General features: G+C 41.1%; 1 protein-coding gene across 1 annotated transcript in view; it reads left to right on the plus strand.

Moving 5' to 3' along the window:
* Positions 1 to 2,372: 2,372 nt before the first annotated feature.
* slc24a3 (solute carrier family 24 member 3) overlaps positions 2,373 to 13,434 on the plus strand; it is a 131,797-nt gene continuing 120,735 nt past the window's right edge. The window contains exon 1 of the mRNA XM_088351433.1: positions 2,373 to 2,648. Within this exon, the coding sequence (XP_088207559.1) occupies positions 2,492 to 2,648 (157 nt within the window). The 5' untranslated portion in view covers positions 2,373 to 2,491. The remainder of the gene's footprint in view (positions 2,649 to 13,434) is intronic.

A 13,434-nucleotide genomic window follows, 5' to 3' on the forward strand; every position in this document is an offset into this window, starting at 1 on the left:
CTATTCCTTTTTTCATTTTCTCTCTCTCTCTGTCTTTCTCTCTTGCATTCCCCTTCTCTATTAGTTTCCCTCTCTCTTTCCCCCTATCTCGTTTCTCTCCTTCTCTTTTCTCTCCTTCTCTCTTTCTATTTCTCTTTGGATGTCTTTCTCTCTCTTCCTTTCCCCCCTCTCTCTCTCTCTCTCTCTCTCTCTTTCTCTGTCCCACCCTCTCTTTTTCTCTCCCTCTCTTTCTCATATTTCTTTCTCTCGCTTTGTCTTTCTCTCTAATCTACTAGTCCGGTCCCCGAGAGAATGTTTGTTCTATCGTGTGGCCCCCGAGTGAAAATGACACCCCTGCTTTACATCAATAATAAACCTTTTTTTTTTTTTTTTACTTTTTATTTCTCACACACACTTTGACAGAAGTTTGATTCCTCCATCATACATCAACAAAAACAATAAAATATATACAATTGACATGCCCATAAATAACAAAAGAAACAACAACAAAAAATATTAATAAAAGAAAAAGTGAGGTGTTTAGAAGACTTGTTTACCTGCCTGCCCATTTTGCACATCTATTCAGCTGCTCCTCTTGCACTCTTTGCACTACCGTATAGTACTTATAGGTATAATTATTTAGTATATTATTTAGTATTTTAATACTCCAACTCAAGACTACATATTATATCTGTACATTCAAGGAAAACTGTGTCAGATGTATCGACATTTCTTTCTGTATACACGTGTACAAGAATGACAATAAACAGGGTTGGGTAGGGTTACTTTAACTGGATTACTTTCAATTACTTTTGGATTACTCCAATACCAAATATGCTAATAGAAGACAAAAGAAACTAAATATAAATCAAATGATGACTCACAACACGTGCTAAGCTTTCTCTCCTGGCTTTGATCTCTTTGATCTCCGCCAAAACTAACATAAAATGCGACGGAAACAAAATGAAAATAAATCCAAACAGCTTGCTAACATCATTTTTGCCGTTCCATGTATTCTGTTACTCTCCAGTAACACAAAATTTAGTCATTTTATTCATATTTAGTTTCTTTTGTCTTTTATTAGCATATTTGGTATTGGAGTCATCCAAAAGTACCGTATTTTCCGCACTATAAGGCGCACCGGGTTATAGGGCGCACCCCCAAAAAATAGTTTTTGGTCCTATATTTTCCATACATAAGGCGCACCGGATTATAAGGCGCTACAATGGGAACGTCGACAAAACAGTCAGATGGTTCAGTCCAACTTATTACCCCCTTAACATTCTGAAAGCTTGCAAAGAAGCAAATACGTGTCGTAGACACGTGCGGATGCAGTGTCCGTACGATGTCACTCAAATGCATCGTTCCAAATATCATTCGGAAGGTTAAAGTCTTGGGATTCAAGAAATGCCAACCATTCCTTAGTTTCTATTTTCTTTTTCGCTCGCAACTTGACTGTGCATATGACAATAAACACTTGGAATTGAGTTTAATTTAAAAATAGACACTCCATTCCATCCATTATCTGCACCGCTTATCACGGAAACATCGAGTTCAGTCTGAAACAAGATACAGGGAAAATATATAGGGGGAGTAGCTCACCGAAGTCGTCGTGTTCAATAATGATGTGCAACCATGGTCCTCTTACATCCGTGAGTGTAGTAAATTCAGGACAGTAAAATATTTACAAATACAGAATAGTAAAAAATGTTTTCTCTATGCCGTAGTGCAACCCAACTTGTGATTCACATTCATCTTTTTCGGCCAATTGCAGGCTTTGTTTCGCCCCTTTAGCCTAAGCGAGCCTGTAAATGATAAAAAGGATCCGCCCCCTTTACCTCCGAATATCTTTAGCCAATAGTGACTGATTCAAATGATGATTGACACATTGGTTAGGAAATGAAACGCCGGTATATAAATCCCAGCATACATCGCGGACGACTTCGCCTTCGGGGGGAAAACCTAGTTGGCGGCTGCTTGCCTTAGTTGCAAGACTTTGCGACTTAATATTGATCCATGTATAAGGCGCACTGTATTATAAGACGCATGGTCAGCTTTTGAAAAAAATAAAGGCTTTTAGGTGTGCCTTATAGTGCGTAAAATACGGTAATTGAAAGTAATCCAGTTAAAGTAACCCTGACAATAAAGTATATCTGAATCTGAATATGAATCAAGTATACATTGTGTGATAAGCTTCCATCTTTTCTGGAATTGATCTACTTTCAGTTGAAGTCTTGCAGTCATTTTTCCCATAGTGTACATTTACTTTAATTTGTCTCTCCATTGTTTTATATTCAACGCGTGCCTCCACATCCTTTTCCTCTTATTGTGAAGGTCTACAGCGGATGTCGCAGCGGTGTTTCTGGAAGCTTAACAACAGAATCCAACGACAAGCGACTCACATCTGCTCACCGAGTAAGTCCATCTCAGTCGTCTCTCGGAACCTTTTTTGGACCAGCCGGCGACCCGCCGGAACGCTCCCCGAAAAAAGAGCGCCATAGCCCGCCAAGGGATGTTCGAGACTACCGTAGGAGTAGGCGTGATGCTGAGCCGGCGGAGGAGTAAAGGAAGGCGGAGAAAGCGAAAGGACTTGTTCGCTTTACAGATGTGCTTCGTGGGGATCCTGATGGGACTCGTCGTGGGGCTCAAGAACCTAGCACAGAACCAAGGTGAGGAACACAGAGTTTGAAGGAGAACGCTAACTCCATTTTGAAGGCTGAAATCCGTCTCTATTTTTAAAAATGAGTGTCTTTTTCTGGATTCAATATAACACTTTAACCCCTTCTGTGACCATAGGGCAGGCGTGTCGAACTCATTTTAACTCGGGGGCCACACGTTAGAACAAACACTCTGTCGGGGGCCGGACTAGTAGATGAAAGCGAAAGAAAAAGAGGGATAAAGAAATAAGAGAAAGAGGGAGGGAAAAGGAGAGAGGACGGGACAAAAAAAGAAAAAGAGAGAGGGAGGGAGAGAGCGTGAGAAACAAAAGATAAAAAGTCATGAGAGAGGGGGGAAAGAAAGGAAGAGGAAGAAAGAAACCCAAAGAAAAATAGAAAGACAGAAGGAGAGAAAAGAGAAAAGAAAGCGCAAAGGGTAGGAAGAGAGAAAAAGAAAAGAGAGAAAAGGAAAAAAGGAAGTTAGAGCAAAAGAAGTTAAAAAGACACAGAGAAAGAGACAGAGAGGAACAAAGGAAGAGAAAAAGAGAAACACAGAGAGTGAAAAAGACAGGGAGAGAGAGCGTGAGAAACAAAAGATGAAAAGTCATGAGAGAGGGGGAAGAGAAAGAGAGAGTAAGAAAGAAACCCAAAGAAAAATAGAAAGACAGAAGGAGAGAAAATAGAAAAGAAAGCGCAAAGGGTAGGAAGAGAGAAAGAGAAAAGAGAGAAAAGGAAAAAAGGAAGTTAGAGCAAAAGAAGTTAAAAAGACACAGAGAGAGAAAGAGACAAAGAGGAACAAAGGAAGAGAAAAAGAGAGACACAGAGAGTGAAAGAGACAGGGAGAGAGAGCGTGAGAAACAAAAGTTAAAAGTCGTGAGAGAGGGGGAAAAGAAAAGGAGAGGAAGAAAGAAACCCAAAGACAAATAGAAAGACAGAAGGAGAGAAAAGAGAAAAGAAAGCGCAAAGGGTATGAAGAGAGAAAGAGAATAGAGAGAGAAGGAAAAAAGGAAGTTTGAGCAAAAGAAGTTAAAAAGACACAGAGAGAGAAAGAGACAAAGAGCAACAAAGGAAGAGAGAAAGAGAGACACAGAGAGTGAAAGAGACAGAGAGTGGGAGAAAAGGGATGGAAAAGAGAGAGAAATAAATACAAGTGAGAGGCACCTGGCTTTGGCAACATCAAGTCGACCTATTTCAACCTGCAGCTTGTTTTTCTCTTGCGCTTCTCTGAGTGTTGTCTCGCGGGCTGGATTCAATCCCTTAGCGGGCCTGATCTGGCCCGCGGGCCGCCTGTTTGACACCTGTGCCATAGGGTCAAAATGACCCGCCACTATGCTGTCAAATTACCTCTCCCCCGCCCCCGAAAACCCCTTTTATTTAACACCAATAGTGTTATTTTCATTCCCATTCCCTTGTAAGCTGTATAAAACTAGAAAACATTACTTAATATAATGCATCAAAGCAAGTGAGACGTTTGAGAGCCGGCTCTCTAAAAAGAGACGAACTTCCTTTCACTACATAACTACTACATGAAATCCGAGGCGACAGATGCATGCGCACAGTAGCATCAAACCGCTCGCTTCGTTTGCGACGAAAAAAAAAACGATACAGAGATAGAGGCTACCGCGGCCAACTCGTTTGACTTGATTGATTTGCTGTTTCGTGATAGTCGGTGTATACCGGATGGTACCCATCATTGACAAATTTGCGTACAGATTTTCTTGTACGTCGTACACGTCTTAAAATGCATAATAAACGTACTTTGTACGGCAAAAACGTACAGGTTGACAGGTATGCAATTACCGTATATTCCGCACTATAGGGCGCACCGGGTTATAGGGCGCACCCCCAAAAAATAGTTTTTGGTCCTATTTTTGACATACATAAGGCGCACCGGATTATAAGGCGCTACAATGGGAACGTGGACAAAACAGTCAGATAGTTCAGTCAAACTGATTACCCCCTTAACATTCCCAAAGCTTGCAAAGAAGCAAATACGTGTCGTAGACACGTGCGGATGCGGTGTCCGTACGATGTCACTCAAATGCATCGTTCCAAATATCATTCGGAAGGTTAAAGTCTTGGGATTCAAGAAATGCCAACCATTCCTTAGTTTCTATTTTCTTTTTCGCTCGCAACTTTATTGTGCATATGACAATAAACACTTAGAATTGAGTTTAATTTAAAAAAAGACCATCACAGAAACATCTAGATCACTCTGAAACAAGATACTGGGAAAATATATAGCCGGAGTAGCTCACCGAAGTCGTTGCGTTCAATAATAATGTGCAACCATGGTCCTCTTATATCCGTGAGTGTAGTAAATCCAGGAGAGTAAAATATTTACAAATACAGAATGGTAAAACATGTTTCCTCTATGCCGTAGACAACCGAACTTGCTATTCACATTCATCTTTTTCGGCCAATTGCAGGCTTTGTTTTGTCCCTTTAGCCTATGCGAGCCTGTAAATGATAAAAAGGATCCGCCCCCTTTACCTCCGAATAACTTTAGCCAATAGTGATCGATTCAACTGATGATTGACACATCTTTTTTGGCCAATTGCAGAGTTTGTTTTGCCCCTTTAGCCTATGCGAGCCTGTAAATGATAAAAAGGATCCGCCCCCTTTACCTCCGAAAAACTTTGGCCAATAGTGACTGATTCAAATGATGATTGACACATTGATTAGCCAATGAAAGGCCGGTATATAAATCCCAGCATACACCGCGGACTACTTCGCGTTCGGGGGAAAATCGAGTCGGCGGCTGCTTGCATTAGTTGCAAGACTTTGCGACTTAATATTGATCCATATATAAGGCGCACTGTATTATAAGGCGCATGGTCAACTTTTGAAAAAAATTAAGACTTTTAGGTGCGCCTTATAGTGCGGAAAATACGGTAATCACACTGCATTCTTATTATCATCAAACTTCAATTTAGTGTGGCAGATTACTCCATTAGAAGATATAGTTGAGTGTCATCCGCGTAGCAATGGAAACTGATATTACACTTGCGAATCATATCACCTCATGGAAGCATGTAAATGCTGAAAAGAAGGGGGGCAAGTACTGAACCCTGCGGAACACCACAGGTAACACGAAAGAGAACGGCTCCTGAGAAGTTCCTCCTGACTATAGGTATTGTTGGCCACGCAAGAAAGCAAAAAAGACAAGAGAACGGTAATGAATAGAAAATTAGCTGAAGAGCTGTGAGCCGCTGCGTCCGTGCGCGCCGCCATCATCTTCAAAAGTCTTTGATCTGCAGCCCTTTGAGACTCTTTGAGATTAAGGGCTATACAAATAAACATGACTTGACTTGACTCAATCAATGTTATTATCACAGTAAAATCACATCAACATGTATTAAAGGTGGTTAGCGCGCGTGCGGCACAGTTCTGAAGTCATGAGATCGAACCTCCTGTGTGGAGTTTGCATGTTCTCCCCGTGCTTGTGTGGGTTTCCTCTGGGCACTCCGGTTTTCTCCCACATTAATTGGCCGGTCCAAATTGTCCCTAGGTGTAAATGAGCGAGCGAATTGTCTGTCTCTGTGTCCCCTGCCCACTGCCCGAAGATAGCTGGGATGGGCTCCAGCACCCCCGCGACCCTACTGAGGATAAGCGGTGCAGATAATGGATGGATTTCAGACAAAGAGAAATGTAAAGTGCTGAGTAAAAACATGAAATCAGTGAAATTCGGTCAGGCGGTCTGATTTACAAATAAAAAACTGCATTCATTATTTGATTGGCAGCGCAAAAAAGCAATATATAAACTGTAGCGTAGAAAAAAAAAAAAAAGAAAAACAAATAAGGGAATAATGGTCACAATTTCAAACCTTGCAATATTTGCAGGTGTCCAATATTAAAAACAGAAACAAGCAGAATAAACTTTTCACTCGATCTTCTTCATAATTTGATTTCCAGAACAATAGAGCAATATCCAATATCGGTTTGGAAATTTCGGAATTTCGGTTTGTTAGGCAATTTGCATACTCAGAGGCCAATCAGAAGCCTGCATCGAATACATTCGTGCATCTGGACTTTCCCGAGCGTTATAAGGTCATGCATTTGCATATCATTTTCCAAAGTAGACGCACAGAGAACACAAGAAAAATCGATAAGCGGTTAGGAATCAAGCCAAAACCTCAGAAGAAAGATTCAAAAGAAGCGAACAACATTTATGACGCTCCAAAACGTAAACGTACATTAAAAGCATCGTGGAAAGAGGAGTTCACGTGGCTTGTAGCAGCGATGTCATATACATGGAAATGAATGTTATAAGTAGATTTAAAATAAACTTAATTTGAAAGTGTTGTTCTGTTATATATTCTGATTATCCATCCTTAATACTTTTCAACAATGGTTTTGCAATATGTAATCTCTAGCATAGAAAATGTATGATATCCTATAAAATACAAATACACAGATACATACTACCAAAGGTTAAAACCTTTATTAAATAGTATACTAATGGCAGGGCACAGCCTAACCATGTGAGGAAAAGGACCTGCGAGAGACTCGTCCACACTGATCTGGATGGCAACAAGGGAACTTTAAAGGGCAGAGGTTTCTCTTAACATGCAGAAGTTAGGAATTGAAGACTCTCCATATTTTTCTCAGGTGTTAATATGAGTACAGGTGATTCAGACCCAATACAGTGGTACCTCTACTTACAAATGTCTACTTATGAAAGTTTCAGGTGAACTGGAAAATATTGCCTCTAGTACAAAGGCGTTTCAGGATACAAAGTGAGAAATATAGTACAGTATGCGCTGCCATTTGCTGCTCCCAGAGTTCTACCTGGCAACCTGGTGTGTTTGTCTGAATCCAGGCTTACTCTTCGTGTCACCCTTTCCGGCATGCTCCTGGTGTCCATTTCCCGCTTTGTAAAAAGTGTACTATATGGTAATTAAGGACAAAGACTTATCATTCACAATGAGCAAAAGGAGAAAAGAGGAGGAAGAGACTTTTGCTGGCTATTGAAACAAAGCAAGAGATAATAGCAAGGTATGAACAAGGGAAGCGTTTTGTGTGATCCCGCAAAAGGATATGGCTGTAATAGAGCGCCACGATATGTAAACAAAAGCAGATGTCGTTGAATCAGTTTTTCAAGAGGCAAAAAAAACCCACAGCTGAGGACCAGTAAACAAAGAGGCCATTTAATAGGTTAATTTTTTTAATACTTCTTTTGTTCTTTGTTTATTTTTTCCATTATGTGCCTGTCGTGTTATGTTTATTGTGCGCTAATCTAATTCTATCATGTATTTGTTTTATGTTCTGATGCTCTTTTATTATATATTTAAAAAAAAAATCATACATTTGCGGGGTTTGGAACGGATTAGCACATTTCCATTCAAAATGTGCCTCTACTTACAAATGTTTTGGGTTACAATGCTACTCTCAGAACAAATTAAATTCAAAAGTTGAAATATTTACCACAAAAAAGGAATTAAAGGAAATTGTTCTGATAGTAGTGCTAAATATTAAAGGAGGGGGATACCGATAACCGGTATGGGTGTCGGTACTGATACCAGCCTATTTTAAGGCATCAGTACATAAATATTACATTAAAAAAATTAATACTTTGGGAAAAAAAATCAGTAATTTTTTTGGTAGAGGGTAGTGCATTTTTGAGTACTATTGGTATTGGTTTATTGTCACAAGCCAGAAACGGAGACAGGACCCAATAGCGTTCTTTTTACTGAGTTTTATTGAGAAAGAGAGCAGTGCTTGCTTCCACGATCAGATGATCGTCGGACACGGGTAGCTGATGGCAGGAACGCAGAAGTGGCACGGCAGGAAAGCTGGTCGATAGCCGGGACGGTGGAACAAGGGAGGTAACGAGTCCAGAAAACAGGTCGGCAACGAGTATCAGGCAGGAAACAGGGCAAAACAGGTCGATGGCGGCCAGGACGGAAGAGCAGGGCAGAAACGGGTCCTGAAACAGGTCGGCAACAGGTATCAGGCACGAAACAGGGCAAAACAGGTCGATGGCCAGGACGGAAGAGCAGGGAAGAAACGGGTCCAGAAATAGGTCCCCAACAGGTATCAGGCAGGAGAAAACAGGGCAGGAGATTTTCGGAAGGTACAGAGCTTGCCTAGCACAAGCGTAGGTTCGCAGGACGGTCTGACACTGGTAACAGGGAGCCGGGGGGTTTGAAAAGTGGCAGGGAGCCAATCAGCGACCAGGGCTGTTGGCGCCAACGGGGCCCCGAATCAGTAAACATGACATTTATGTAAAAAGTCTGGATGACCACTCAAGATTTGTGTATCGGTATCAGTCAGTGAAAATGTTGTTTTAAATATTAAAAAATATAAAAATTACGTGGAAAAATGAGACTTAAAGGGGCCCATCACGAAAATAAGGAGGTTGCTAACAGGCTACTCGATGCTTGACAAAATAAAATGTCTGCATCGGTTAATGTTTGCTTGAGCGATACACTTAGCAGCTACCAGTTACTTCTGCTACACAGATTTGAGACACTCCCCTACTTACGACCATTCGACCTATGTAAAACGGTAGATACGAACATTTTTTGGGGATGTCGAAAAATATCTGGACATTGCTGTAAGTTAGATTCTGTATTTTGAGTACCTTTTTCCAAGTAGAGGACATTACTGTAGTGCTTCTTTTCGCCACTACCGGCATGTGGCGCTGTGAGAGGTCACCCAGCATCCACCCCGAAGAAGAAATCCGGCCTCTACAGTACTTCCTGGTCTGTGTGCAAACACACTGCACTGTATCTCTAGCACGCTAAGAACTTTGACAATTTTATTGTTTAATATCATGAGCATCCATTCAATATGGTTGGTGTAAAGTGTTAAGAAGAGGCAAGCCGTTTTTTTTTTTTAAATGAAGGTGCAATAAGAAAGCTTGATGCGGTTGAGAAAATGGTTGGATGGCCTTTTTTGGTCCACTTTTTATCACGGAGGAGGAAGTCGCTTAACTCTTCCAAAAGTAGGTTAAACTTAATGTTATTTATCTTTATAGTCAAGTCATGTTTATTTGTGACGCCCTTAATCACAAGGAGTCTCAAAGGGCTTCACAGATCACACAATGTCAATGCTTAATGTGTAGCTTTGTTTTTTAGTACTATGCTTTATCATTCAGCCTGCTTTGTAACGTTATAGACCCTATTATTTTATGAAATGTTTATTTTTTTAGTACATAACAAAACAGGTTACCTATGCAAGCCTTAAACATACCTCTATAAACCTTAGACATACAAACTATTGCACTGAACCAACTTACGAACAAATTCAACTTACGAATGATCGAAAGTAGGGCAGCGTCTGTACGCACATTCTGGCATATCAAATTAAATAAAGGAAATAAATGCAAAACACAGATGAGATAACTGAAAAAGAAAATAATTTGAAGTGATATATATCAGAGATTTATTTTATCTATTCGATTTTCATGTCCTCAATTGGTACGAAATTTTCTCGGATTTATTGTAGAAACTAATCATCATCACAAGTAACCCTGAGCACCAAGATGTCCATCTGCTGCAGGGACGTCAAACTTTTGGCCTAGCGTGTGACGTCATCCACTCCGCTGTTGCTAAACTACAACACAGCACCCTGAGGCCATCCTGTTAATCTGTTAATAAACAACAAAAGGATACTGCTGGAAGTGTGAATTTCCCTACGGGGATGAATAAAGTATCTATCCATCTATCTATCTATCTATCTATCTATCTATCTATCTATCCATCCATCTATCTATCTATCTATCTATCTATCTATCTATCTATCTATCTATCTATCTATCTATCTATCTATCCATCCATCTCCCTCTCTCTCTCTCTCCCTCCCTCCCTCCCTCCCTCCCTCTCTCTCTCTCTCTCTCTCTCTCTCTCTCTCTCTCTCTCTCTCTCTCTCTCTCTCTCTCTCTCTCTCTCTCTCTCTCTCTCTCTCTCTCTCTCTCTCTCTCTCTCTATCCATCATCCATCCATCTATCTATCTATCTATCTATCTATCTATCTATCTATCTATCTATCCATCTATCTCCCCCTCACCCCTCTCTCTCTCTCTTTCTCTCTCTCTCTCTCTCTCTCTCTCTCTCTCTCTCTCTCTCTCTCTCTCTCTCTCTCTCTCTCTCTCTCTCTCTATCCATCCATCCCTCTCTCTCTCTCTCTCTATCTATCTATCTATCTATCTATCTATCTATTTATCTATCATCCATCCATCCATCCATTCATCCATCTATCCATACATCACTCTCTCTCTCTCTCTCTCTCTCTCTCTCTCTCTCTCTCTCTCTCTCTCTCTCTCTTCTCTCTCTCTCTCTCTCTCTCTCTCTCTCTCTCTTCTCTCTCTCTCTCTCTCTCTCTCTCTCTCTCTCTCTCCATCCATCCATCCATCCATCTATCTATCTATCTATCTATCTATCTATGTATCTATCCTTCTATCTACCTACCTACCTACCTACCTACCTACCTACCTACCTACCTACCTACCTATCTATCTATCTATCTATCTATCTATCTATCTATCTATCTATCTATCTATCTATCTATCTATCTATCTATCTATCTATCTATCTATCTATTTATCTATCATCCATCCATCCATCCATTCATCCATTCATCCATCCCATCTATCCATACATCTCTCTCTCTCTCTCTCTCTCTCTCTCTCTCTCTCTCTCTCTCTCTCTCTCTCTCTCTCCCTCTTTCTCTCTCTCTCTCTATCCATCCATCCATCCATCCATCCATCCATCTATCTATCTAAAAGCAGAAATCACACATTTTGCCTAACAATCAGGAAAGTAGTCCACAGTCGATTTAGTCTTCAATCCGATTTGTCATTGTTTTCATGCATTCTATTTCCAGAATACTTTGTCCAGCAGACTTTCAATTTAGGACAGTGAAGTATTGTATTCAGGGCCTTATTATTCTGAATTTAACACAAATCACAGGTACCTGAGGTGTTGTTTTCTTTCTTTTGATATATCAAAGACGTGTTCCGTGTATGCAGCTGACCTTTTTCTCTGCCCAAACCCAAAGTTAGTGGCTATTAAATCAGCACTTACAGACTTTTTCCATTCATCACAGCGCAGCGTGATCATCCCTAACACAATAAAGTAGATTTTTCCCTGCATGCAAATCAAGGTGCAGTCATTTTTCTTTTCGCATTGAGGACACATGCGCCGTGTCAAGAACCAGAACAGGATCAAGACCCAAACGCGTGACGTTACTCACACAAGGCTTTTATTTTACGGGAAATGGGATTCCTGACTCCCCTAGGCGTGCTGACGGGTGCGTCACGAAGACCCCCCCCATAGGGCAGGTCCAGCTTCACTGTCTCCTCTGGCAGACTCTCACATGGCCTCCACCTCGTCGCCAGCCCCTCGCCAAAAGACGCCGCCATGTCTGAAGGACTCACAACAAGAAAGCTTATCAGAACACTTGTCTCCTTGTCCTGCGTCACCCCTTGTCCACGTTCTTGTTTTTCTCTAAACATAAATCTTGTCCAGGCTACACTGACCCCAAGCCTTTCCTGTGAAAAATCCCTACTGCATTCAGCAAAATGTAATTTGTGTTACAGTAATCCCTCGGTTATCGCGGTTAATGGGGACCAAGACCACCCGCGAAAACTGAAAATCCGCAAAGTAGCGGCGCCCCTTCAAAAATGCTTAAAAAAACGTATACATGTATACAGTATACCCCCTTGTATACAGTACACCATATAGAATACGGGTAGAGAGAGAGAGAGAGTCAAATTCATGTTATAACAAAAAAAAAAATTGTAAAATATGTTGTATGTACACGGAATAGGACTGCGGCGAAACCACTACGAACCATTCAGTATGATTGTATTAACCGCTCTCAACCACATGCAGCAATCGCAGTTTATTTCGTATGTAACCGTACTACCGGTTACAAATTGAAAATAAAAACAGTGAAAATGTGATATAAGATGAGTGTTTGTGAAGCGTTTTGGGTAACAACAGTTAAAAAAATGGTCTGTGTTCATTTTAATGAAAGTGAAAGAGCTACCTTCTGACAATAACAACATACTTTAGCTAGCGGCATCGAACGGCTTTTACAACAAATACACGAAACCACACACAATTAGCCGTGTTTAGGTAGTACAAACAACCGCTCGCTTTTGGTATAATAAAGTCAAACTTGAGATGAAATGTGACAGAAGAGAATATACTTACGTCGCGTCGCCGAGTTCCTCCATGATAAACTGAGCGCCACATAAGAAGGGGGTGAGGTGGGAGGAGTTAAAGGAGGGGGGTGAGCGAAGCGGTAAGTCACCATGACTAAGCGTTGTATCAGGGCCTCCCCCTCCCCTTCACAGTAAGAGTGTCCACACCGTGTCCTCAGTTGACATAAGCTCGCGCTCAATGGCTTCAAGTCAATAAATGCTATTATGAGAAGGTAAGGTATCGTTTTTAGACTCGCGAAGCTCTGAACCCGCAAAAGTGGAACCGCGAACTAGCGTGGTTCAACTGTATATTAAATCCCTTATAGTCAATTAAGGCGCATATAAGGCGCACCGGTTTATAGGGCGCACCCCCAAAAAATACTTTTTGGTCCTATATTTTCCATACATAAGGCGCACCGGATTATAAGGCGCTACGATGGGAACGTCGACAAAACAGTCAGATAGTTCAGTCCAACTTATTACCCCCTTAACGTTCCCAAAGCTTGCTAAGAAGCAAATACGTGTCTCAGACATGTACGGAAACAGTGTCTGTACGATGTCACCAATCACTCAAATGCATCGTTCTTGGGATTCAAGAAATGCCAAACATTTCTTAGTTTCCATTTTATTTTTTGCTGGCAACTGT

This window comes from Urocampus carinirostris, chromosome 13 (genome assembly GCF_059441175.1).
Source record: "Urocampus carinirostris isolate Australia breed hairy pipefish chromosome 13, RoL_Ucar_1.0, whole genome shotgun sequence".
Classification (NCBI taxonomy): domain Eukaryota; kingdom Metazoa; phylum Chordata; class Actinopteri; order Syngnathiformes; family Syngnathidae; genus Urocampus; species Urocampus carinirostris.